Genomic DNA, 27,739 nt, shown 5'->3' on the forward strand with positions numbered 1-27,739 from the left:
TTGACATACTAGTCAAGTTCTACTCGGAAGATGAAAGTATTATCTTTTTTCTTTTGTGCCTTTTTAAAGTGTTTGTCACCACAGTGTTAATGTGATTCATTAAAGTAGTGCAGGGGTGGCATTGTCTTAATTTTTCAGATAGCTCTGCTGAAGCAAATATTTGGCAAAAATTAAGGACAGAATTCTGAGAACTTAAGATGCTTATTCCTCAGCATAGCTAGGCCTAAGTGTTAAAAGTATGGATTATATTAGTTTAATTTCTGTGTATTGGCCCAGTTCAGGCACCCACGGCCTAATGATTATTTGAAAGGCTGATTTTAAGTGGCTTGCCTGGCATCCTACCAGAGATCTGTGGTGGAGCCTGGCTAAATTCCTGTTCTCCAAGACAACATTTAACTGCAGATTTTTCTCAAAAGCTAATAAATGGCAAAATTTGGGTCATTTCATAGGAATGACAGTGAAAGCATTAGCTGCCTGCAGAGATGGCAATGAAAGCATCCTTGGCTCATAGGACATGTCCTGCCATCTTTCTGTTACAGTTTCAAGGCCTGGGGATTGCACAGCATATTTAAGAGAAAGGAGGAAAAGAATGAAAAAAAAGAAACCATATCAAAAAAAGCTACCACCTCTATGTATATTGTGTGCTTGTGCACAAAAGTGCTTCCTCTACCTTCCTAAGAAGTACCTGAATTTTTTTCAGGTCAACATAGGTAGTTGGCGTAGATGATCTCACAGTAGGGCATTTGTTCAGCAAGTTTATGAAGTAGGAAAAATTCAGACCCCATAATGAGAATTTTGACTAACATAATCAGTATTGTTGGTTCTGGTTTACATAATAAAGTGCCCAAATCTAGTGGTGGTATTGGAGTGGTATTTATGATGGAGCACCTGGAAATGTGTCATTTGCAGTCACAATACAGGTGTGAACCTGAAAAGGAGAGTCAGCTTTTTCCAAAATGCTATTTTGAGACCAGCAGACAAATGCTGTTTATCATTACTGAGTTCTTGGCACTCCTTCCTCATCTTCAGCTGAAAATCCAGCTGAAATTGAGAGCTGCTGATACCCAACAAGTAAAAAAAAAACAAATGAAGACCCCCAAAATATAAAAATAAAATACATGCAATCAAAAAGCCAAACATCAAAAGAAACAAACAAAAAAAAATCATAAGTGCTTTAAGGTACTGTTGATTTGCTCCTGATCATACAAATTAATAAAAACACAGGAAGAATAGAAGCTATAAAAAAGCAGAAAATAATGGATTGTGTTGTGCTAAGTAGCATAGGTTAAAAAAATCAGGGAATTAGCAATGTGTGCATAGAGTAACATGAAGTCCATTGTAACTGGAAGCAAGCAGAGTCACGTAAGGAAATCCTGTGCCTCAGTATCTAAAGCTGATTCTTTCACCTGCAAAATATTTGCACTCCCTTGTAGAATACTAGCTCAGGAATTTTAACAGTGGTACATATGCTTGAGCTTTAAGCAATTTCCAAGTGACATAAACCCGTCAGTTTAGCAAATGGACCTCTAAAAATATCCCAGTAAGATGAAGTAAATTAGGTTTTTGGAAACTTCATTTTTAGTTATTTAAGGCAGGAATTCTCAGTGATATGCAAAGAAATATCTGTGGCTTATCAGCGTATTAGAAACCACTGTCGGTAGTCTTGCTTGGTTTTGCAGTTGTGGTTGTTGCTGCTGGTACTACTCCAGTATGCAAAAGCAAGGGGAAGTGTCTCATGTTCTGTATCTTCTGCTGAAATGACCTGAAGCTCATCTGTGAAATACTTCTATACTTGATAGGTTTACAGGTTGTCTGTAAAATCAGTGAAATATCAAAAGATAACTGCACATGATTTAACAATATGAGCATTAGGAACCATGATTTCTAATTTCTAAACTAGAACTTGATAAACAAACTATGTTCAGACCATCAGCTCTCTGTGATAATGAATGATGTTGGCACTGGAAACTCTTAAGTATAATTCATTTAAGCTTATTTAAAGCTTATTTGTTTTTCTTCAGCTATCTTAGGTATTTTTTTATTCCTTAGTGTATTCTAGGCTTTAAATTGCTACAAATTGGTTCTTAACAGCATCCTTGATGTTTGAAAAGCTGAACTAATTTTACTAACCCTTTCATGAATACACAGTGGTGTGATTTTCGTCTGAATGAAATACATACATACTTTTCAGGATCTCAGGATTATTTTATTAAAGTCCAATTTAGATTTTTGATACCTTAGTTGCAACAGCAGATGCATAACCAGACTATTAATTCTTCTCACTTACTATTGCGAATGTATTCTTGTTAGCATTCTATGCATTTAAAAATAAATAGGAGTGATACTAGTAGAAAGAAAAAAAAAATCCCTTGATTGTAGGGTATTTCAGGAATTCATGCAGGTGAGAGTAATACTGAAGCAGCATTTCCAGTGTTCTTATTGCCAGTGGATGAAAAGCACTACTGACTGTGAAGACCCTACATGATAAGTATAGTTAATGTTAAAGATTTGAGAAAAATGACACATTAATTTCTCAAGATTTACCCTTGATGAAAGAACCATACACCTGCCACACTTTATTTTCATATTGTAATTAAGAAAGCTTGGTAGCTGTGGTGCTAGAGAAGGGTGGGATGACTCCCTGCAGTTTAGGATTCTAACCTCTGCATGCTTAATCTGTCAATCTGCTACTGAAATTTAACTACACTCGTTACGGTATCCCAGTGCTGGCTGGTTGGTAGTTCTTCCAGTTTTGTCAGCTTGCCAGTAGTCTTTTTTGCTGTTCGTTTTGAGGTGGTGATGATTCAGCTGAGAACCACAGGGAAAATAAACTCTACTGAAGGGGTCCCTGCTCAGTGGGTTGCTTGTGAAAGTTGATCGTATGCCCAGGAGCTGGAATTTGTGTGTGTTTGTCATTCCTTCCCAAACCTGTATTTGTATGGTGATGCTAGAAGGGCAGATAAAGGACAACAGATTGCAGTGCTTTTCTGTGGGTGATGCTGAAGGTAAATAGCCTTATGTTAATATAGCACCTGACCCAAATAGTGCTGCTACTTAGTCCCTAATACAGCTGAGATACAGCGGTGGAGATGAGCTATTGACTTTTTTTTTTTTTTTTTTTTTTTCTTGGAAAAGATGAAGGATTACAGTCAATTGCATTTGGTGAAGTAACTGGAAGATAGGATGAAATTTTGTGTAACTGTTGCTTGTAATTTACACTTGTGATGCTGGGACTTGCTTCTTAGGCTGGTGCAATATGGAAGTGTGCAAGAATGTGGGTCCAGCCTTTGGCTGAATGCCCTTACCTGTCTTTTTGGGTTGGTGTCGTGGTTTAAACCCGTAGTTGGTATCACTGCAGATGTGACGTGTTTAGCTAACCTGGCATTCTCTATTTAGCCTAACCTTAAGCTGGTCAAAAAGATAAAAGTAAGGGCAGCAGTCTTCTTGGGATCCATGGTCTCCATTGCAAATGTTGGAGCACAAAATCCAAGCATGTTTAGTTCACTTTCCATGAAAAGTGAAAGATTTCCCTTACTGGGGGAGTAGTCTGATCATACAGGTTGGACTGGCTAGTTTTCTGGCCTTTTCTGAATCCTGTGTTTAGGCAGCAGATTGGTGTCTCATATAATATGCCATTTCTACAAAAGCCTGTCTGGAGTGCCTTAAAGAGGCATACAGTAGTTTGACCTGCTGCAAGTTCCATAGTTTCTGTGCTTTGCAGTCCATGTGCTGGTTGGTGGATGGGGGTGTGAGTGCCCCTCCTTCAAATCAGAAGGGCTTTCTGATTTTTCCTTACATGTTGCCCAAGTTCCAGTTAGTGACAACTGTAAACAACAATATCTCTGAACCATTTGACATAGAGTGAAGTTTTTTTGCCTTGAATATGAAGATGGTTATGACTCTGTACAGTCAAATATATGCATACCTCCATGGCATTTGCAGCTTGTAAGGGAGATGACACTTCTCCTTTGGACCAGGAATATGAAAACTTCTCTTCAGCCTTCTTTTTCAGTCCCAGCTTTTTAGCTTGAATCAAGAGCCAATTGAATTAAAAAAATAGAAGAAAAGCATGAGTTAGGATGCAAAGAAATGCTAAGTATTGTGTTAGAGCTGCCTTTAGTGTCTGTTAATAAGCTAACAAGCGCTACAGCAATCATAAAATGGAGCTCCATGTGGCGCTTGTAACTTTCTACCTGCAGATAACTTGTTTCAACTGAACCAGAGTTGGCTGGAGACCAAAATGCTGATGTTTGGTAGTGGTAATGCATCTCATGATAACTACAGTTACCTGATCTTCAGAGCTGTATGGACAACCAGGAGCCACATTGTAAACCCAGACAATAGCCCAGTGGTCAGATTCCTCAACCTGTGATTTCTTTCACTCAGTCTATAAATATTGCCTCATTTTATCTGAGTGCAGCCTGTCAGCTTGCTTGCTGACAAGCACAGGCGCTGTGCGCTGGGTCATTTGGACACACCAGCTGGGTAGGATTTATTAGTGTAAAGCTTGACTCCAAACTGTGACTTTGCAAGTAAGAAAAATGGATTAAAGCTGCTTTTTTCTCCTCTGAAGAATGATTTCATAAAAATGACGTTGTGCTATTTTGTAGGTCTGCTCCCTTTGTGTATTTAGTCATGTTGGCTTGCTTTATAGTTAAAAATAGGCTTTTACTGTTCTGTGCTGCTGTTACCCCTGCAGAGCCAGGAGAATGGGAGCTGGGTTGTGCACTTAGGACTCCATCCACAGCATTGTTTCTTAAATGCCTATCTGCTGTTGCATGCCAGCCAACCTAACGAATACCATGGAGTTACATTAGTGTCAGGAAGGTGGGTCAGAACATCTAATGTGGGATGATTTGAAAGGGCATGGAAATGCCTGAGAGAGAGAACGTGGCTGCAGAATTAGACCATAAATTTAATATTGGTAGTGGGATTGATGGCTTGAAAATGGGGTGATGAAGGACATTGTACCTTCGTGGGGGTTGGGGGGGGGAGGAGAGAGAGGGAGGGAGAATCCATTACAGATTTTTGGGAAATTTAAACTGAATTGTGGGAATTATTTCTTAGTTAGCTGTATCCTAGCTTTGCTGAACCATCATTGCTGTTCTCATTTTAACACAACTACATTTTCTGTGCTCTTAACTTGTTTTTTTCTTGTATGTAAGTACTTAAAAGTTCTTCAAAGCTTTCATTGTACATTGTCTGCCTCTGCTGCTTCCCCATTCAAGGTACAGCTTGACCTCTAAATCTTAATGTATTCATGATAACAAGCTAGGAAAATAAAATATTCGAAATACTTGGCAGGCAGTAGCTCTTTACTCTTCTAGATTGCTCAGGAAAGAGCCAGATGTCAGATTTGGATGTATCTCCCTGGTGTGCTTGCCTTTTCAGTTTTGACCCACATCACCAGTGGATTTTTTAGTTAGGTTTTTCGGCCTTTGAATTAGCAGCTGACTGTAGAGGGATTTTGTTTGAAAGATCCATAAATAATATAGAAGATCTTTTTTTCCATTGTCCTTGCTTTTAAGGAGCTATGAGGAAAAGGAAATGCATGAATTTATGGATTTCAGAGCCTTTATAAAGTGTCCTACTTAAATAATTAACTTTGCATCTGGAAGTGGTGGTCCACTGGATTTTTTTAAGGCAACAGGGAAGACTTGTACTGATTCTTTTAGAAGTGAAGCTGTTCACAGCTGTAGGAGCAGAATGAAAAGCAAACAAAATTAAAGCATTGTTACTTTCTGTTAATAACTATAGAAGTTGGTACACTAAGTGTTCCCCTCCTTACCTGTTGGCGTGTGACTTCTGTGGTCTGACTCCAGTTTCTGTCCTGTTCAGTCTTGCTTGTTCTCAAAACAGTCAGTTCTTTTAGCTGATAATGTTTTTTTTCAGCTTCATGGGAACACGAGTGATTTCTTGCAATTCAATGAAAAGGATTTCAGATATTTCTGTTCAGCAGAGGTCCAAGGTCCCCAACTACAGCTGCTATTCCTAAATAAATGGATACTAAAGCACACTTTCACAAACAGTGGCATGCATGTCAGCAGTAGTATACAGAAAATCTACTTATCTGCCTCTTTCCTGTTGAAGGAAGAGGTTGTTTAGACAGCTAAATGTCACTCCTACACCTGCCACTTCCACTAGTGTTGTACGTTCCTATTCTTTCTCTGATGATGGTACCCAGGGAAGACTAAATTTAGGAATTCCTGAGTTAGAGTAATATGATTGTTTTGTTTTTAAGTAGAGGTTCAGTGTTCCAGCTGGGGTTTTATTCATTAAGCACACAGAGATAGCATGTTTAATGCAGTAAATAACTAAACCGTCTACCCCTTATATAAAAGAAGTTAACCTTCTTGATCTCTGGCAGCATGGAGTGTTATAGCAAAGACTGTCCTAGTGCTGTCATAAATCATCAGTTAAGTTTTGACTCTCAAATTTTCTGGTTATTGCAAGGTGATCTTGTGCAGTAGGTGATGCACATGTACACATCCTGGGTCTCCATAGCTTATATTCTGGTAGGTGAGAGAAAAAAAGATGAAGTTCACTAATTGTATCTGTAGAACAGGCTTCCAGTATTGGTCCTAGAATTTCCAGAGAGATTTCTGTGCTATTTGTTTTTCTGCAGTTTTGCAATCTGTGATGTAAAATCTCTTCCTAAATATATTTCATGGTGTCAGTAGAATGTAGAAGTTGCTACATGGATTGTGTTTTTTAGTAGTATGCTGTTGACCAAAGGCAGGAAAATGAGGGATGATTTAAACTCTTATGTGCACACCTGCAAAGACACAGATACGTTGTGGGAAATCACATCTGAATGTCAGCATTTTAAACAGAATAATGTGGTTCAGTTGACGATGTCTCCTTGCTTTAAAGCAGCCTTGGTTTTAGTGGGCTCCATTATCAGGTCCTGTTTTACTTATCTTTTGAATATATTGTTGTGGACATTTGTAGCAATTAGGTGATTTAGAAAAGGGGGTGAGGAAGGGAGGGCTCATTGAGCTTAACATTTGATATTACAGTTTTGAATAACTGCCACATAGACTACAGAGAAAAGTTGTGCAGGTTATTTTAGAATTAAATAGAAATTTTATTAATATAAAAGATGGTTCTGTGTTGATCGGTGTCAGTAATTTTAAGTGGCTTTGCACAGGTGTTGCTGCACTGTGCTCCAGAATTTAGGGGACATCTTTGTGCTTCCTAGAGACTCTGATGAAATGGCAAAAAATGGTCCTTTACATTTTCCTTTGCTATGATCACAGTGAACACACACAAGTAGGTCATTTGCCTAAGCTAGTAAATATGTAGTAGTTCAAAGAAGTTGGAATCTTGTTCTGTGTGACAGAATAGAAACTCTGGAGGTATTAGGAATGCATGATACCACATAGAGTTTTAAAAGCTTGTGTCAGTGTGAAAAATCTTCATTAATTTTCTTTGGCTACCATATGAGGGAAAGTGTGAAATGCTGAGCAAGCAAAGCTGAGGAGTTTTACAGCAACATCCACTGCTGTTATAGTGCCATGACATGAGTACAGTTGCACTTTCAAAACTCATAAAATAAGTAATAGAGCTGTTTGGCTGCTAGCATGTTAGTACAACATTAAAAATAGATAAGGTAAAATCATACTATTTTAAGATTTTGCAACACTGGTTACATATAAAGGGAAATACCTGTCATTTTAAAATATTTTGAGTTGCCTTGTTGCCGTGCTATTTCTACATTATCTAGAAAAACAGTGAGATATTACCTTCATTACGCTATACTGCAAACACAAAGCCTAGCATTTGTCTCAGAAGTACTATTTCTAAACTTTAAGATGTTCTTAAGTAACACTTCTTTTAAAGTTTGCCTTATTTCAAAAATAACGTCCCAATGTTTAAGCAAAATTATTTGCCTCTTCTTTGGACCAGCACTGTAAAATTTTCATTGTTTTTAAATGCTCACTATTATGCAATTAGCAATCGGAAACCAATGATTATGGTAGTACAATTTTGGACTTATACTAAAGAATGCTACAATCAGAACATTCTTTAAAACAAGGTTTAGCAAGTGCCCTGATGTCTACTTGTGTGTTGAGATACACATCTTATAATATTGCAGTTCTTCAATTTTATTTTTTTTTTTGTTTGGGATGAAGCAGAGTGTGCATCTTTCATTGTCAGACAAGGAAAAAGGAGGGAATTTCCATTGTAGAGCAAGCACATAGATCAAGTACACAATTTCATATTTGGAGCTAGTTATTAGCTGAGAATTATGCATTTCTCTCCTACTGCTTAAGTTACTGAAAACCAAAGTCATCGTCTTGGGAACAAACCAACCACTTTTCTCATTAACTATTCCTTGAAACTATAATGCAAAGATAATCCTTTAGTTAAAGCTCCAAGGGTGGCATTGACTTGGCTGCAACCATCAGACTTCAAACAAAATTTTTGATCAATTGCTTCTGAATAGTCATGTTTTTATAAATTTTCATCACATTTCTTTCAGTTAGCCTGGTGCTTTGTAGAGGTAAGACTCAGTATAAAAAAAGAAATCGCTAGGTTTTGCATCTGTCCACGGAAACTCCCTGTGTATTGATATCTTTTAAGAGCATTTTCCTGGGAAGTATACAGAATACTTAGGTCTTTACTAAGAAGCTACCAATAAGAAACTCTAAAATGTTACTATGTTAATCATGTTGATTTTTGTCTTTTTTTTTTAACTCCTTTGGTTAGTCTGCTTCTGAATGATAACAGATTTATCTGTTTGAAGGAGTGACGTGGATCTGGAAGTGATTTTCTGGGTCAGTGCCATTAAACACTGTTGTACAGCACATTCATAGCTTCATTTAGCTTTGGTTTGAAAGCTTTCTCCAACACAGCTATTGTGGAGTCTGCTTTTGAGACTCTCTGTGGTTTATTAGGTAGCAGGGTTCTTTCAGCTTGACACTGATTTGACATTCATTGCCTTTTATTAGAAATACTTTTTTCCTCCTTCCTATTTCTTGATACTGATCATACCCTCTCTCAGCTCAGGCTAAATAAGCCGTGCTTCTCTTGCACTTTATCAAATACTAGTTTTTCTTCTGTTAATCCTGATAGTTCTCTGACTCTATCCTCATGGCCTTAAGTCCATCTTTATTGAAAACATGAAGCTGGGAATGTGTTTAACATTTCCAAATAAGTTCTCTGCTGCGGCCATGGAGAAGAGCACAGAATTTCTGTATTTCTGTATGATGAGTGCTGTGATCTCATTGGGTTGTCCTTCTGCTGCATCACCTGAACAGTTCAGTCACTTTCTGATAAGCTGATACACTGAAAGTCTTATAGCAGTAATTTCTGACAGAGAAGTTCCCAGGTTCTTGGTTTTTGTTTCAAAATGCATGATCTCACATCTTCACATACTGTACCGTATTTCTTTAACTGCAAGTAGCAGTGAATGTATGCTAACAGAAGAGTGTCCTGCTCATCCCTTGTACTAACAGTGATACAAGCAGGATTTACCAGCACATTGTGGTTTTCTTTTGTTTTTTTTTTTTCCCCTCCACTTTGCAAGAGGGGAATTTTAAGATCTTTCCTGTACCTATCATTTTTCATATACCATCTTTAAAAAATAAACATCACTTGGTAGCACTTATTTTTTTTTTAATTCCTTTTACTATTATAAGTTAGTGCAGTAAAATTCAGTGCTCCAGTTTAGTAGTACACTGCAGTAATTCAGTTTAAACAGCTGCAGGTCAAAACTGAGAATATCCATCCCCTCATGAGTGTCTGAAAAACTTAAGTAAGCTCAGTTAGATTGGCTAGAGTGCTGGACTCATGAAACGAAATATTCCATGATTGGGTATAAAACAAAAAGGCAACACATGGTGTAAAAGCACCCTACTGTTGGAGGCTTCAACACTTCGAATTGTATACATATCATAGGTATTTGGTGTAACCATTTAAAATGTGCCCGGGATAGATGTTTTCATGTTTGGGCTAGACTCTTTACTTGTCTGTAGTGGTTTTCAATCCTGAGTGCTGCTTTAAAGCTGAAAATAAAATGGGGATGCAGGTGCTATCAGTTTTATCCCTGTTGGTGTAATTGCGCTTCAGCATCTCTTATGTCCCCCTGGCAGATTTGTATAAACCCAAAATGAGTCTGTATATGAGGTATGCGTGAGCATCCTTATTTGTTTAAATGTTATGCAGGATTTAAAACATCTCACTTAAAATGTCTCAATTCACGTTTCCTGTAAACATACGTGTCCGCATAAAGTGTTCTTGAACTTTTTTTGCTTTTACATCCTTAGACATAAATCTTTTGTCTGGTTTCCTGTGGAAGCAAAGCTTCTGACCAGGTTCTCTGTTCCTTCCTCTTTCACAGTTTCTTGTAACAGGCCAAAGAGTTCAAAATTTAACCTTATAAGCCTCCAGAAGTCCTGAAATTAGAACAGTCAGTTTCCAACCCAGCAGTAGTTCTCAGCATACTAAACACCCGAATAGCCACAAGAGGAAGTATTTAGAAATATTTAACTGTGGGAAAAACATCAACTAGAACATGCATTATGTTAATATGAAAATCAGTTATTCCCAAGAGAAATCTCTGCAAAATCAGGCTTTATTTTTTTATTTATTTTTTTATTTTTTTTTTTTTTGTCCTCCAAGTCTGTTGGTATTAAATAATGGGGAGCTTTTACGGAAGTTCAGTGGTTGAGCTCAATTTTCTGCACTCGTACCCTAGAGATATTCCAGAAGTCAATTGAAATGCCTCAGAATGGTATTTCCTTCAGCCTGGATGGCAGTGGTCATTGTGTGCCTGTCCCTAGTTGTCAGTTTTCATCATGTATATTTCCACAATACTAATTCCCTTCCCAATTTTATTCAGTATCTTTGGGAAGTTGTTAATTTGTATGCTGGTGTAGGCTGTGCAGGCTCTGTTAAAGCTCTAAATGCAAGTGCTTGGTGGGCCAGCGGCATGCTACCAAGAGTGATATGTTAGGCTCTTGTAAATGTGCAGATGTAATACACTGGAATAGAGATTCTGCTTTTCATAGTAGTTGAAAGTGAGGAAGAATGGGGTCTGATCTAAATCTGATCACTTTTGAAACAAACCAAACTGATTAATGTAAAATACCAGGTACTTAATGAAAAAAGAGGAGGAAGACCTGAAAATCCTGCATGCTCCCTTCTGCAAGGTTTCACTTCTGCTGCAGTGTTTGGGAATTTTTTTAGCAGACTGTGGTTCTCCATGTGGTGAATGTCATCAGAGATTTGTCAGTACTTAGATGCTTACCTACCGACAAACCAGTTGTAGAACAGTCTCTTTAGTTTGATCCCTGGAGCAGAATTGCTCTAACTTTAAAGCCATCACAGATCCCATGTTTTAAAATTACTAAATTGTCCTTTGTTGCCCATCGAAGAAGTTATACTTTCACCAGGTGTTTTCTGACTGAGGTAGATTTCTGAGTAAAGTTCTAAATAAAAATATTCTGATCTTGTGTGTTTGTTCTGTTCATTGTAAATATGTTATAATAGTTTGAGTTCAGAATTTCGAACAACTGAGAAGAGCTTTGGAAAATTGTTTAGGAGGATTTAGTTCAGTTTAGTGTGATTTAGTTCAAATCTATTCTGCATTTTTTTCATTTCTATTCTTGGTTCATAGGCACGGTAAATACCTGTATGATGCAATTCCCAACTCCCTTTTTTAATTTTTATACATAATTTGAGTTGTTGCCAATACATTGGCATCTGTGTTTGCTCAAGGAAGAAGACAATTTTGAATATAAAATGCTGCATTGAACCTGTGACATAAACATTGTCAAAGAAAGAGCAGCTAACAGATCTGGTCTTACAATAGAGAAGTTAAATAACGATGGGTGTGTGTCAGGAGTGCATTTCATACTTTTCCATTGAAAAGGGTTGCCCCTGAGAGCTTTTGTTAATTCCCCAGACACCCATTTAAATTTCCCCACCTCTGTCCCTCTGCAGAATTCAATAATCCTTCAAGCAAAGGATAATTATGTTCGATGCATGAAATGCTCATAGGATTAACTGCTGAGAGCTATGAGATGTCCAGTAAGTGGCAGTTGTTGTGTGTTTTGAGAAACAAAATGAAGTTAACTGTGTGCTCACTCTATCTCAGTCTTTCCCTGAGACCAGCAGCGCACATTGTGTTAGCTTAAACCTCTAAATAGTTTTTTGAGGGGCTACCTATAGCAAAGTATAGGCGGAAGAAAATATGAAGAGCTTTCAGAAAAGATCCTTATCATTTGTATTTTTGCTAAAGGTATTCTGCTGTGGGCTTTGTGTATAAACAACTGTTGTAACAGCAATAGTACCCGAATGCACTATTTTCAGAATATGGGTTGTGCTTTGTTTTGTACGCAAGATGAAGAATGCTTTTAAGAGTAGGTCTTCATGAAATTTGAGCCATGGTTTCTCATAAGCATGTCTATTTGAGGAAAATTTGGAGATTCAAAATAAGGTACTATTGTATAAAGTGAGTGATATAGAGAAGACATAATTCAAGTTGGAAGGTTTTTATTTCACTCTTGCTTGAGTTTTCAGAGAAAATACATAGATACTCCTGATGTTTTCCATCCCACCCCTAAGTACAAGGAAATCCTACTTCCATGGGAATTGCATTCTAAGTTGAACTGTATATAGTTCAAACTTTTATTTGAAATTTAACTCTTCATTGAACATGTCAGACTGCATCATGTCTGTAGACAGAATCGATAGAAATTACTTTATTATTCTTAATTACTTACATTGACTGTTGTGTTTTAAATCAGTGAACCATGAAAATGCTTTCCTTGATGTCTCTCTTGGTTAGCAAAAGAATTATGTTGAAATAACATGTTGATAAATACCCACCATTATTAGAAGTATTTCTTCCTTCAGTCATTAAATAACATAAATCTGGGTGTATTCTTAAAGCACATACAACGGACTTGCAGACATTTAATATAAAAATGAACATGTATATAAAATAGTGAAATAAGATGTTACTGAATTTATAGGATACTGAAGAATACTAGGTTGGTTATCAACCCTCTTATAGTGCAAATTAAAAAAAATTACAATTACTGTCTTGGTGGGGAAAAAGACTAAGGCATAGTATTTATTTTATTTGGCTGCTGTTGCTCTTCCTACGAAAGCATACAAAATGGCAAAATAACTGTTCTAACTTACTTATTTAGTTTTGTTGGACTGTCATCTATAAAAGAAATAACTTTTGGTTTATGGTAGCTTCTGTCATATTAGTGGAGAGGTACTATAGAATATGCACTTGGATGCATGTAGTTAGAGGCTGAAGAATCAGTGTTTGCTTGCATTTCTTTAATTTCAGAATGTGGAAATAGAGGCTATAAAGGTGATATTTTGTGTTGCCCTAAGTCTACTGTACTTCCTTGGCCTGTTTCAGTGGCACTTGGTTACTTACAGGATCATTCGTTGGGAAATGTTACACCTTTGTTCTCTTTAATTACATCTTTCTGCAGATATACTTCAGTCGCTTTGCAGGCTTGATTAATATTTCATAAAGTGCTGACTGGCCTTCGGTAGAAAACGTTGTTTGTAAAATGCTTATTGTTTGCTCTAAAATTAGTGGTATATTGGAGCTCTCCAACCAGAGTTCCTCTGTATTTTAGAATTCAATTATTGTGTCCATCTTTCCCATCGGTGCTTTTATACTTGTTTTCACATATTAACAGCATTTAAAAAACAAACCCCTTCACAACAAACAAAAATAAAGCCTAACTACAGAGAAATACTATTTAAATGAAGAAAAGTTTTGGCATAATTTTACTGATTTTTTTTTCAGTTTTCGTAGCTTTTAATGCTTTTATTATATTTAATTTCTTGTCCAGTAAATATGCAGGAAATATATTCTGTTTTTAAAATGCTGTTAGAGGAGGAGAAGCCGAAGAATTTCTTGAGTTGCAGTAGAGACTGTCTTTTGTTGTACAGAAAGACACACTGTAGGGCAGGAGAAAATGATGATGTTCTTAAAATAGGAGGAACATATTCAGAGCAAAGTAATTGTTAACTTTGCATGCATAAAGTGGTGACTCACTTTGAGGGTGGAAGTAATAAAATGCTGCTTTTAAGATAGGAAGATGTGATAAGACTTAAGGTATTGTACAGTTCAAAATGGAGATAAATCTTTGTCCTTTACTTTCACATAATTGTTTAAGTTTTCATTTGTTTCAGGGTTTTCAAGAAGTAAAAACTTGGAGTTCTGAGATGTACTCTTTTTCCCCTTGTTTCTATCCATGTGTGTAAACTGTTTAAATGTGTGTATACACATGTGCTGCTTACTTAATAAGAGCTACATGTATTTCTATAAAAATGCTGTTTTGACCTCTGTCAAATTAAAGTTAGGTCTTTGGTGTTATCCATTTTATCAGCTTGTGTTTTGTATTAAAAACTTCTGTTCCCATGTTATACTTCATTAGATCTATGCATATGCAGCTGTAATGTTTCTCACTTATGAAGGTTATCCTGAAAACAGGTTATCAGGACAGCTATCTGACCTTTATAATGACTAATTATTTAATGCAATGTACATATAATGTATTTTGAAACTGTGTTTTCTTAAGAACAAATCGTGCATTAATTTGTCTGAATTACCTTTCTGTGTTTTTACTGTGTCTCAGTCCTTTCTGATGCTGTGACTCCCAAGTGTTCAGTCATAAAGTTAAGAAATACCGTAGTTGCTTCTGGCTTCAGCAAAGCTGTAGTTTATTGTTGCAGATATTGTTGCATAAATGCTTGTTATGTAAAAAGTACAAGCTGCCTTTGATCCTTAGTACTTTGAATGACTCCTTAAAACCAGTCATCATTTAATGAAAATGGTAAAAGAGTTTAACATAGCTCTTCAGTTCTGATGCCATTTGTGTTGTCTTCAGTTGGTGATAGGGGATGTTGCTGAGGCAACGGGTATGTCCTTAGACTTTCTCATATTGCTGCATGGTGTAGAGGATAAAGGATGTGCTGATTTAGCCTATATGCAAGAAAACCCTTGGTTTTGTTTTTATAAATACTAAAGTTAGTGCTGAACTGTTAAATGGCATGATAGCTGAATATAGGCACAGAAAATTTTGTAACAACGTGAAATTCAGTAGCAATGCAGATATACCTGTTGTGGTGAAATTAACTGTAATATGTTTCTTGAAAGTAGAGCTTATTGTTCCTAGCCATTTTTTCAGTGGGTACAGTCATGTGATTTCATTATGGTATTTTTTTTTTAATTGTGTTCCACTGCAAGTAAGGAATAGGATGTAAATATCATGGTTTGGGGTAGACACCTTTGTGGTGGTTGCTGGCACTACTGAGGTTGTTGAATGTTGCATTTTATTCTTGCTCTGCATACCTAAAACCATTTACCAAACATTGTGCTCCTTGAGTGACCAGTGTAGCCTATATTGGGTTTGCCTGGCAAGGTTTTGATAACAGAGGATACAAGGGGTAGCTTCTGTGGGAAGCTGCCAGAAGTTTCCCCTGTGTCTGATAGCCGGCTCCAAGACACACAGTTTGTTGAAATGCTGGAGCAGTTCATGAAGAACTGCATCCTGTGGGAAGGATCCACACTGGAGAAGTTCATGAAGAACTGTTGCTTGTGGGAGGGACCCCATGTTAAAGCAGGGGAGAGCATGAGGAGTCCTCCCCCTTAGGAGGAAGGGGCAGCATAGGCAATCTGTAATGAACTGAACAAACCTCCATTCCCTGTTCCACTGCACTGCTCGGGGAAAGGAGGTAGAAAAAATTGGAAGTGAAGATAAGCCCAGGTAGAAGAGAAGGGTTGATGAAAGGGTTTTCATAAGGTTTGGTTTTATTTCTCATTATCTTACTCTGATTTGATTAGTAACAAATTAATTTCCCAAGTCCTTTTTGCCTGAGGGTAATTGGTGAGTGATCTTTCCCTGTCCTTATCTTGACCTATGAGCCTTTTGTTATGTATTCTCTCCCCTGTGCAGCTTTGGTAGGCATGCAGCATCCAGCCAGGGTCAATCCACCACATTTACACAGAAGACTTAAGCACATGTGGTTTGTCGTGTCATTCATGCTTTACTTTTTTTCCCTGTTGTGTACAGCTCTGTATGTGAAATGTTTTAAATAGCAGTTTGTGACTAAGATAGAAATGTGTGTATTTCTCACACACACTTTTCACTAAGCTCATCGTTTAACTGTTTCAGCTTACTTAATTTTTGTACTTTTTCTTTTCCTCACACAAATTCTCACCTTAACTTACTGGGGGTGGGGCAGTCGAAGTGGATGCTGCTTTCGGGCATGTAGCACAGAGACGTAGTATTCTGCAAAGATGTGAGCATGTGCTTTCTGCTTGTACATAGTCCTATTTGATTAGGATCAAAGTGGCTAGTTAAGTTGCCTTAAGTAAAATGCCTGCTTCTGATTTTGTGCTGTCACCACTTGGCAAGTCCAGCTCATGCAGCATGGCTTTGACTTGAGGAGTTATTCTAAAACCAATAATAACCAAACATTCAGCTGATTGTCTACAGCCAAAAAAAGAAAAATAGAAGTCTTGCTTTTATTAGCAATGTATTGAATCAGTTATTGCGGAATCTCCTGCCCCTTGCTATTGCCTGTGTAATAACGAAGCCTAAATTTTTGCTGTTCATTTAAAACACTAATTGCAGTCATTATTTTAAATGTCATTTGACTTGATTTTTTGGATTTGCTTTGATGTGAGGTTCTTAAGAATTGTTATTGCATTGACAAAAAATAAATGTAATTGTTAATGACATGGAGATATTTGCAGGGCACTATGAAAAAATTGGCTTGGTGCAAGACTGTCTTGACATGCACCTCCCTATGGAGTTAATATTTATTTGTGATTATAAAGTAATTACTTTATAAAATGTAAACCCCTTGAAATACTGTGCAAGCTACCATTAAATGTGTGAATCTTAAATGATTTGTATATGTATCTTAAAATAATGTGTAGGATTTCTACTTGGAAATTAGCCTGGAGTGCTTTAAGAGATTGTACTTCTGGGATTAGTCATTGACACATTGCAAAAGCTGTGGTGGTTCACTTACTATGCATTCTGCCTACAAAATGTACACTTATTTGTAAAATGGCTCAAATAATGATAAAAAATTGATGTAGTGGCTTGAATATCAGTATGTACTTTTCATTTTTGGGATAATTCAGATTTACGGGTTGGAAAAGGAAGTAGCATTAGTAGTCTGCTGCTATCCTAATGCAGATACTATTCTAAACAGGTACTGTGAATAATACACTCCTTAATGCTGTATTTTCTCCTTTTGGTATATCATCATCAGTGGTGAGCATAACCAGATTTTTCTGGAGGCAGCATCCATGGCTGCATGTGTGAGACTATTGCTTTTGTTAATTGCCCACCCTTTGTTGATTAGTATATATGAAGGTCAACTCTAGCTCTTTGCCTACTGAAGCTTTTTAGTTATTAATGTCTGGTTCCTGGTTTTAGCTCCTCTTTTGTGAAATCCTAAGAAAGAATTGTTTAAAATGTAGCCAGTTTTGCTGTTACTGTTGCAGTCATTACTACACTGGTGCAGTGTAATAAGAAAGGCGTGTTAGAATGTAGGAAATGCCAGTCAGTTTAAATAAGACTGAGGTTTCCAATTGTCTGCTTTCACCACAAATCCTAAAGCCAAGGTTCTTTTAGGGCATGTTCCATAACCAAACAAATGTAAACCAGGCAAACAGCAGTAAAATCATTCAGTATCTTTATTTGTATAGAGCTAATAATTTCCTCAAGCACACTGTCTTGTGAGTTGCAGATTTCTTTTCTCATAACCTTTTATACCAATCGACAACTTACATCTTAATGCTGAATGAGGTGTTATTTTCATTTCCATCCAGGGAGAATGGTAATAGTGCTAAGGTAGCATTTGTAACTGACATGGGTGAATACACTTTGTGTGACATTCCTGGTACAAACACACTCTGTAGAGAGTATCTGTCTTTCCTGAACTGAAAGAAATAAAAAAGAAATTAATGAGAAAAGTTTTTTTTTTTTAATTATTGAAGCCTTTATTGCATTCCAAACTTGATACATTAATATACTTTTATTATCTAGTGGTGAGATGCAAGCTTCTTAGGGAAGCTCTTAGGAAGAGGAGCAATTTGCCCCTTAAATAGCATTTAAATATTTCTTCAGACAGAAAATACCTTACTTTATCCAAATTCACTTTGCAGTCTGACAGTGTTTACTTAAAACACTTTCCTGGCAGCTGTGTGCATAAAGCAGTAGTAAAAATACACATCACAAATCTTGGTGCATCAAATAGATTGTCTCAATTTATCCTGCATCACTGTGTGTAAGCAAACGCATTTCAGGATTGTAGCTCTTTGCAATTGTGTCAGTCTTCCCACATTTCCTATTTGGCATCCTATTATTTCACTTGAAGTATAACAGATAGGTCAGTGGCTTGGATGGTACTTGACTCTACTTTAACATCAGAGGCAAAGGAGTTAGCCAAGCCCAGAACAGTGCTTGTTTACTTGCTGTTAACCCCCTTACAGGAAGCCATTGATATTGAAACTAGTATAATATTAATCTGCGCTTTAATTCTGTCAAACCCCATAGCAAGATACTGAAGAGTTTTGGTATAAGGGTGATTGCTTCACTGTTGTTTGTCCTGAGAGACATGTTTTTTAAAAATCTTGTATTTGCAGCAATTTGGTGGTATTTTGCTGACCTCTGCATGAATTAAAAAACCTGCAAAACTCAAAATTTTACACAGCATTCTCAAGCCCCATTAGTTTTGTTAATTTATTTGGTATTGGCACAGAATAAAGTGTGATATAAATTTATATTAATTCCTTTTGTTGTGTTATTTACCTCAAATTGTAATGATGCTTTTTCTGCTCCACCTATAGCTTCCTGCAGATTTCACAAAGCTGCACCTTACTGACAGTCTCCACCCACAGGTGACCCACGTTTCATCTAGTCACTCAGGATGTAGCATCACTAGTGATTCAGGAAGCAGCAGCCTTTCTGATATCTACCAGGTAAGACTGGAATGGATATTGATGTGAAGTGCAAATGCCAACAGTTTTGACGTTTATAGCCAAACCCTGTGCTATTGTCTGTTCTCAGTTTTTGTCTGAAGAACCACTCAAGAGACTTAAAAAGATCTAATTTTTATCTGAATCGTAATAATTTCACGATTTTATCATCCATGGGTCCTGAGGGAACTGGTGGATAAAGTTACTAAGTCACTATCCATCATATTTGAGAAGTCTTGGCAGTCTGGTCAGGTCCTGGCTTTAAACTGAAAGAGGGAAGATTTAGATTAGATATTAGGAAGAAATCCTTTATTATGAGGGTGGTGAGACAATAGAACAGGTTGCCCAGAGAAGTTGTGTCTGCCCCATCTCTGGAAGTGTTCAAGACCAGGTTGGATGGGGTTTTGAGCAACCTGGTCTAGTGGAAGGTGTCCCTGAACCATGGCAGGGGGGTTGCAACTGCATGACCTTTAAGGTCCTTTTCAACCCAAACCACTCTATGATTCTATGTTTGAAAACTTGACAAGTAATCTGCAGCACAATGACATGGTTTGTGTTGCCATAGTTTGTCAGGATATGAGTTGACAGTGTAGAGAGATAGCATTTTGCAACCTATCAGGACTGTGCTTGATGATTTTTATTTTTTTTTTGTAATTTGTGATATTTGGATGAGGAAATCTTCCTGAATATTAGCATAAACAGCCAGTGTGGCCTCTCCAGCAGATGTCTGTGGTGGGACCTAGGAGGCGAAGTGGTTCAGTTCCTGACTCTAGCACTTCAGTTTGTCTTTCTCTGTCTGATTTGCCATACATATAACAGCAGCTGTGGTGTTTACAGGTCAGAATTTCAAAACTATAGGTTTGGGACCTTGTCATGTCAGGGACTTTTCTTCCTGATGCTGTATTTTACAGTTCTTAGATGTGTTGGCTTCAAAATAGGGAACCTCTTCAGCGTCAAGGAGAAAGCAATACACAGTGAGCAGCTTGTGCTGATCTGACTTTTGAGGGGCATATTCCAGTTTCCCCACCACATAGAGATCTGGTGCCAGCCCTCAGTAGTGATTTCTCCCCTGGCTGTTCTGGGAAAGATGGGGACATTGAACTGGTGACACTTAGGTTAAATGGTTTTTCTGAGGGGGCTTCTTGTTGTTAAAGTTCTGTGCTCTTCATTTGGAGCAGCTTGAGTTTGGAGGTTTACCGTGAAACTGATCCAGAGGGTGTCCCTGGAGCACTTGGAGGTATGTGTGCTTCCTCTAAATATAAACTGGAAAAAAAATCAAAATGAAATAAAATGAGGAAGTCGCCATCCTGCACTTAATGTACACAGTTTTTGCCATGTCAGAGGAGGATTTGCCCTGATAGGAAATAAAGCAATCTGTTATTCTGAAAAAAAAGGAATCAAATCTAATTAAAATGTTGTTCTATCAAAATGCTAATAAAAAATTAACAAGACCGCTTCTACATGAAGTACTGTTTACTAAAAGAGGAGTAATGTTTGTTTGGGGTACTTAAAAAAATGCAAATTTAATGGCAAATAGCCATTTTAACAATGGGGAAAGCATTTATATGAATACGTACAAGTTCAGTTGTAAGCATATTTGTAGCATGCAGCTTGCTTCAGGGAATAAGCTTGTAGGCTTTTCTGTGGAAGAAAAGAGGCTATAAAAAAGCCCCAGTTCAATTTAGACAGTAATTGCAGTAATGCAAAGGTTTATTTTTGTGAAAAATGTCAAAGTAATTGAATACTTTAGACATAGCCTATGCCAGTCAAGTATGTTTGTCAGAATTTGTTCTAAAGAGGGGACGATTACTTTGAAGCTGGAGTCAGGTTTATACTGTGAGGGTGAAGAAGATGTAAAATCAGCTTTGTTCTTCAAGTGTTACAGATTTTCATACCTTTCATTCCAAAGACCTTAACATAAAAATAACAGGTATCTCTAGAGACACAGTTGTAGGTGGCATATAGTTATAGTTATACAGCTACTCACTAGATAAGTTGAAAATAGTTTTTTTTGCAAAGATTTTCAGCAAAACTTTCATAACTGTGGAAAAAGATCACTAAATTTCTGGGAAAGTAAAACCAAACAGTTGTACAGTTCTGTACATTTGTACCAAAACTTCAGAGAAATACGTTCAACCTGGTGTATGAATTTAATTTAAAAATATTCCATTCCTGTCAATCTTAAGTATTATCTGGGTTCTGCAGTTTACCTACAATTAATACCTCATTTAAAGACCTCTTGAAGATGTATTGACAACTGTGTAATTGTACAATGTCAAAATAATTGTTAAATAGCCAATGCCCATATCAACATCAGGAAATATGAGAATGTATTGTGGAATGTAGCCCCATGTTTTTGTGTTAGTACACATATTTAAAGAAAATTAATTGACAAGTGCATGTGTGGAAACTGATAAGGTTCTTAAATTATTGAATTTAACCAAATAGTACCAAGTGTTGTTTGACGTAATGATTTCTGTTACTGTGGTAAATCATTAATTTCTGACTTCAGTTTCAGTCATTGAGGAATGTAATGTAACAACATTAAGTTAGGTTAAAGTAGTGCCAAAAAAGCCAGCAACAAAATACAGTGGCTGCAGTTTGAATTCAAATCAAGGATTAAATAAACAGAAATACTTTTTGAAACCAAGAGATTGATTCAGTCATTCTCTCTCAGTTGTTTGCCTTTTAATTCTCTTGCACATGTTCATTGAGAAACAGTAAGCTATAACCCAGTCATCTACAAGTCATTTTTTTTACTTCAAATTTAGTAAAACTTAGGCAAAGCTCATTGTCAGTTTTTCCTCTGATTCTTATGATCTGTATATAATAGTATTTTTCTGTTCAGTACAGTGGACTTCTGTTCATTATGGCTAAGTAGGCAACAAGGATTTAGAAAGATTGCCATCTTATCTTGCAGTTGATAAATAAAATGTATTTTTTTTAAGTTATACTATTAATTAGATCTTTACTGGTGAAATCTGAGGTAATGATATGTCACGTTTTGCAGCCTAGTAAGTTTTAATTCTGTAGCCTTAAAAACAGCTGTTTGCAGTGAAACTGTGTTCATGGCCTTTTAAGATTTTTTTTAATAAATCATGAAGCTGAATCTTCAGATGCTTTCAGCACTGAGCTGAGAATATTTCCTTTTAAATATTAATGCTGTAACTATATTTGTTTATCAAATGTTGCACATGAAAGAACTCCTTTTAGGATAGGAACAATTTAGCAAAATAAGTCTTGATGTTTACCCCACCCAAGCTTCAAAAATATTTCAGGTGCCAATTAGTAAGGTCCTTAAGTGTTGTTACTTTTATTTTAGGAAATAAGTTGATAAAGTGACTAACTCTGTAATGTAACTGTAGAGGAAGGGGATGCTGAATGTTAATAGATTGTGTGCTGGCTTGTTTTGCCAAGAATACTTTGCTTTTGTCTTGTGTTGACTTGGCAAAGCAAATCATTCCTCATGTATGACTGCTTGCTCTTGCTTCTCACACTTAATTAATGCTTCCTATATGGAAGCATATACCTGTTCCTATATGCTCCTAAATGCTTCCTATACCTGTCCTATATATTACCAGATGATGATCCCAGTTTGAGAGCAAGGAGATTTAAGCCTGTGAATGTGTGTTATTCCCCTTCCTTGTTTTGGGAAGGTGGTGTTGTGTTGGCTCAGCTCTTTCCTTTGCCAGCCTTTCTTTGCTTTATCCTGTCCTCAGCCAGATGGCTTCCTGCCAGCCCTACTTGCCCTCTGGTGTCTGCCCAGATACTCCTGGTGGTGCAGGAAACTGGGAACATCCTTTCTGAGACCCTCCCAGGATGTGTGTATTGCTTGGAAATTTTCAGTGTGTCAACTTTGTTTTCTCACGGGTCTGATACGGTCCACCATCCAGAAAGCCTTCCTGAGGGAGCCCAGACTTTTATCTCTCAAACCAGGGCGTCTATGCAGCCTGCCCCTAAGTCACTGTATGCAAAATAAAGAGATTATTTTTTATTACTTTAGGATTAAGTCATTCTTTTGGACTGTAGCAGCCTCTGCAGTGCAGGGCTCTTGGTAACACAGGACCATCTGAAATGTCTCAGGTAAAATGTGTCCTACTGAACTCCTTCCACAGTTTTGGCCAAGTCCTGTGCTGTACCTTAATACTGCTGGTGAGTTCAGGTCCTCTAATCTGTTCTGTAGTTTATGTAGCCTATGAGTAACTTCCAGAGTCCTTGTTCTGTATGTTTGTGGTGTCAGCAAACATCGCTCTGCTTAGTGAAAGCAGCAGTTAGTTGGTGATAGGGGAGGATGCTGTTCCTGGTGTGCATTGTCGGGATTTGTTACATCTTTCCATCTCTAGGGAGGAAAACTGCTCAGGCTGACTCCTGTGAGATGCGGGTTGCCGTGTTGTAAATTTTGTTGTAGATTAGGAAAGAACAAATATGAGGAGAGAGTGCAGTAAAGATCTTAGACTAAAGGAGTTGTTTTAAGATATTTCATGGCCATTTGCACTCATATCAGCAGAGTATGAAAAATTATTTTACTACCTTAGATTTATTGTTTGTATATATAATAACTATAATGGATTGTAGTATAAATATTTAATAAATTAATACATAATTACATGGATTGAATTTCATGGTAATTTACTGATACTGTAAATTTTATCCGGTGGGTTGAAAGCTAATATAAAACAAACTCCCAGACATTATTTCAGCCTGTGAAGACACTGGGTCTGATGTTTCTGTATGACAGGAGGAAATATTTCAAGCTAATAAATCAGTCATGGAGCCAAAGGCTAACTAAGAACTTACAGAAGGCTCCTTTACATCCTTGCCTAGTTATTTCACTGTATTTTCTTGATTAGCTGTCTTCACTCAAATCTAGAAGTGATTTTGGACTTAGAGATCCTTAGCAGTTGGAGCATCCATTTTTATATTAGTACAATATTAGCCTTTATAGACACTGCTTAAAATTGGGCAGGTTCTCCTTAGGTACCAAATGTGAAATAACTCTTCACCTCAGGCTTGGAAATGTCTGTCTTAGTCTCCTGACTTTCTTGTTAGTGATGTGACAAATAAAAAATTAGGCTGCCACTATTACGTGGTTCCTTTGAAGCTTCAGCAAATTTCTCTTGCCATCTCTCCAACTGTGAAGAAAATTTTTATCGCAGCTGGTATTCAGACTCTGGAGAGACATTGTTTTGTACTTCAAGCTGCATCCAGCGTTTTTCTTACATGCAGTCTCTTTAGGTTTATTTAAGTGAAGCTAATTTCTCTTATTACTCAAGAAACAAAGACAACACGCACCTATGAAAGCACTGATTTCTGAGGTTTATTTAATCCTTAATTACATGCCCTGAGAAGCTCTGAGCCTCATGATTGATTGTTGTACAAATTCTGTTGGGTATTCATCTTGTGTTCTGGATTTTCCACTCTGAGGTTTAGAAGGAGTCCCCTATGCTCAAAGGAGCTAATTGAGGTTTTCCTTTTAGTGTTACACAAATGCATGGCTATTGCTTATATAACTAAGGGTTCCTTTGTGGACATGCTTGATTTTTCCAACATGAAGAAGTACAAAAGTACTCAAACTGGGTGGGTTATGAAGTTTAACATGTCAGCAAGATGACCTTGATTACTTACTGTCATACTTGATGCTACTAATCCTAAAGAAGCTTTTTGCAATGGTTATGTAGATAAACTGGTGTGTGCTTTTACCATAAAGACAGATCCAATTATTCTTAATAATGTAACAAAGCTGATGCAAAACCTTTTGCATGTGTTATCAAAAGGAGTCCTTGTGGGATGAACTGTTGGATTCTTCACTGCTATAAATGCATACTAAGTGGAAAAGCTATATTTGTGTTTCTTTGCTAACTTGTGCATAATCATAACATTTTGAGAAAGCTCCTTGAATTTACTTTTTCCCCCAAAAAAGATAAGGTGTATTTTTAAAGGTGTCCTACATTATAACTTTTCTTATCACTCTGTGGATTGTTGCATTGAAGTCTGAGTTCCTATGTTGCAGTGGTTTGTATTTTTTGATATGTAAGTTAGAAGTAGTTGCTTTATCATTCAGGTTTCTACTAATAACTTCAGTTGTTGAAAAGATCTAATTAGCTCTATAAAAAGTGTTCATCTTCAGGAAATGATTGTAGCCTTTAGTAGTATTTTTATTTTCTGAATACAAAGTTGAATTTAATTCAAGTTTAAGAACTGTTTTTAAAATAGCATCAACTTTTCTGGATAATAGAGCTTCAACTTCTGTCCCATTTTATGATTTAAAGAAAGCCAAATAACTTCTAATAAGCAGATTTTGTACAGTATGTGGAATTTTCTTATGCATAATAGCATTTTATGACTAAATTTAGTTCTGCATTCATTTTACTAATGTGCTTTTGAGAGAGCTTGATCTGGGAAGGTTTGCAATATTGACTGTGAATTAGTCAGTCCCACTTCATTGGAATTGTCGCTGTTGGAGGCTTCTGATTCTGACATATTGGTGTCATAAGCTGTGTGTCTACTGTCTTATAGTCACCAAATTTTCCACCAGTCACTTTTGATGAAGGCTATTTTGAAAGAGTAGTTACAGCAGCTCTTTCAAATACATCATAGGGAGCATGCATGTTAAACACAATAAGACTGCTAATGAAAATACTGCTGTCAGTGCTATCACATTTGTGATTTGTTTGTATGTCACTAACATCTTTCTTCATCCTGCTTAGGAAGCACCTAGCATTTTTTTCTTAAAAAGACAAAACAAAAAATCCCAAGCAACACCAATAAAAGACCAAGCAACACAAAGTGAGAATGATTTGAATACTGTGAAGGTGCTTTCTGTATTGACAAGACCCTGTTACAAAGCTTGTGTTGTGCTGTAGGACAGAAGGATCTAAGGATGACACTAGCTGCCCTGATCCATCTCCAGCCATATGGTACTATTCATAAGGTGGCTGTATATGATGGCATTAAAGTAACAGATGTCAGCCACATCTAGTGAGGCGGCATAGGGAAGATGATTCTATGAAAATACCAAAGTAATTTGTCTTATCTTCTCTGTGTTTGGAGGTTGACTTAGTTTTGTGCGATTGTTTGGTGGTTTTTTTTTTTGCCAGTGTGAGAGACAGACCAATAAAACAGGCTTTAGTAGCTGTGTTTGCCCCATGTAGCATTTTAAAAGTAGAATACATTGTGTGTTTCCAGAGTCTCAGAAACAAACCATCCCTATAAGGCACGTGAAACTTGATTTCTCAAGCCATGGCTTAAATCTTGTTCATTAGAAACCTACATTTCCTTAAAAATGGTTGTAGCTGAGTCTTGGCAGCTGCTGTGGTATTAAATCAGGTTCCAAGAAAAATGATCTTTATCAGCCGTGACAGACAAATGTTTGTGGGATTTATTAAGTGTTTGGCCTTAAAACTGAATTACTAAAATGTATTTACCTATAGGTGCAATGTTAATGATCTCAGGCTATATATGGACCAGGTTTTCCTTTCTTTTAATACAGTTTAAAGGAGGTTAAGTTTGGCAGATATTCTCTGTAGTCCATTTGTGGTGCTTAAGCAGTTACTTCATATTTTTTCTGTATCTGTAAATTTTTATACAATTTATCAGGAAATGAAAGCCATATTTAACATGCATACAAAAGAAAAATACAGTCACAGGTTACTGGGAGATAACAAAATTCCTGTAGTATTTTGGTGCTGTACTTATTTCCCAAAACTGTTTGCTTAAAACTACATTGCATTTCTAAGTGTCTGAAAATAAAAAGTTGGGGCAGGAACAGAAACTGTTTTAAATGAACTGTTGATTTAAAAAAAAATTACATTTAGCTAATATTCCAAGAAATTGTTCCTTGAAATGTAACTGCCTTCAGTTCTCCTAAGACCTACTGATTAAACAATGTCTGTTGAATCCTGTTTATGTGTGGCTGATTGATTGAAACAAATGTTAGAAGTACTGTTTAAACAGTGGTTTTGAGTTGATTAATTATGAGGTGTTTTTTAAAACATATGCAAAAAAGAAAGCAATATAAAAAAAGCATGAATTTGAGTGATGTGTTAGGTGATAGAATTCATTTTTATAAACTTAACTAGAAAACTGTAGCAGTGGAGAACACATTGGAATGTTTTCATTGTTTTTTTATTGTTTATACGTTAATTTAGGCTACAGAAAGTGAGGCTGGTGATATGGATCTCAGTGGGTTGCCAGAGACAGCAGTGGATTCTGAGGATGATGATGATGAAGAAGACATTGAAAGGGCATCGGATCCTTTGATGAGTAGAGATATTGTTAGAGACTGCTTGGAGAAAGACCCAATTGACAGGACAGATGATGACATTGGTAAGTATTGCAATGTAGTAAAATACTGTCAAACTTGTTCTCCAGCAAAAAAAAAATCAAAACCTGAAAACTTTCTGAGCTTGAGGTTTTATTTTAATCATTGGCTTTTGTAGTCAGTAAGTTTAGTGATTATTCTGTAAGGTGATTCATAAATGCGATAAATTCAGCCAGTGGACTGAATACAGCCAAAGAGGAGGAAAGCGCACAGAATTAGGTGGTAGAAAGGTCTTCTTTCTTCGAGATATTCAGAAGCTGTCTGGACACAGTCCTGGGCATACGATTGGCTGTAGGTGGCCCTGCCTGAGCAGGTGGCTTTGACCAGATGACCTCCAGAGGTTCCTTCCAACCTCAACCATTCCATGATTTTGCATAAACAAAGACTTAGGAAAAAAACACTTTCAGATCAAACTGAATGCAAAACTGCCTGCCATT

At 36.8% G+C, this 27,739-nt stretch overlaps 1 protein-coding gene across 8 annotated transcripts in view; it reads left to right on the plus strand.

The window, feature by feature from the left end:
* The window catches only part of RAPGEF2 (Rap guanine nucleotide exchange factor 2), a 197,861-nt gene that overhangs the window by 131,153 nt on the left and 38,969 nt on the right, over nt 1-27,739 (plus strand). For 7 of the 8 annotated variants that reach the window (XM_062610149.1, XM_062609911.1, XM_062610068.1 and 4 more), the window contains 2 exons: nt 18,854-18,985; nt 27,130-27,307. In XM_062610149.1, the coding sequence (XP_062466133.1) occupies nt 18,854-18,985; nt 27,130-27,307 (310 nt within the window). The remainder of the gene's footprint in view (nt 1-18,853; nt 18,986-27,129; nt 27,308-27,739) is intronic. The other variant, XM_062610234.1, reaches the window with a different exon arrangement.

The sequence above is a fragment of the Pezoporus occidentalis genome, unplaced genomic scaffold (assembly GCF_034315485.1).
Source record: "Pezoporus occidentalis ecotype Australia unplaced genomic scaffold, CSIRO_AGI_Poc_V1 ctg1, whole genome shotgun sequence".
Classification (NCBI taxonomy): Eukaryota; Metazoa; Chordata; class Aves; order Psittaciformes; family Psittacidae; genus Pezoporus; species Pezoporus occidentalis.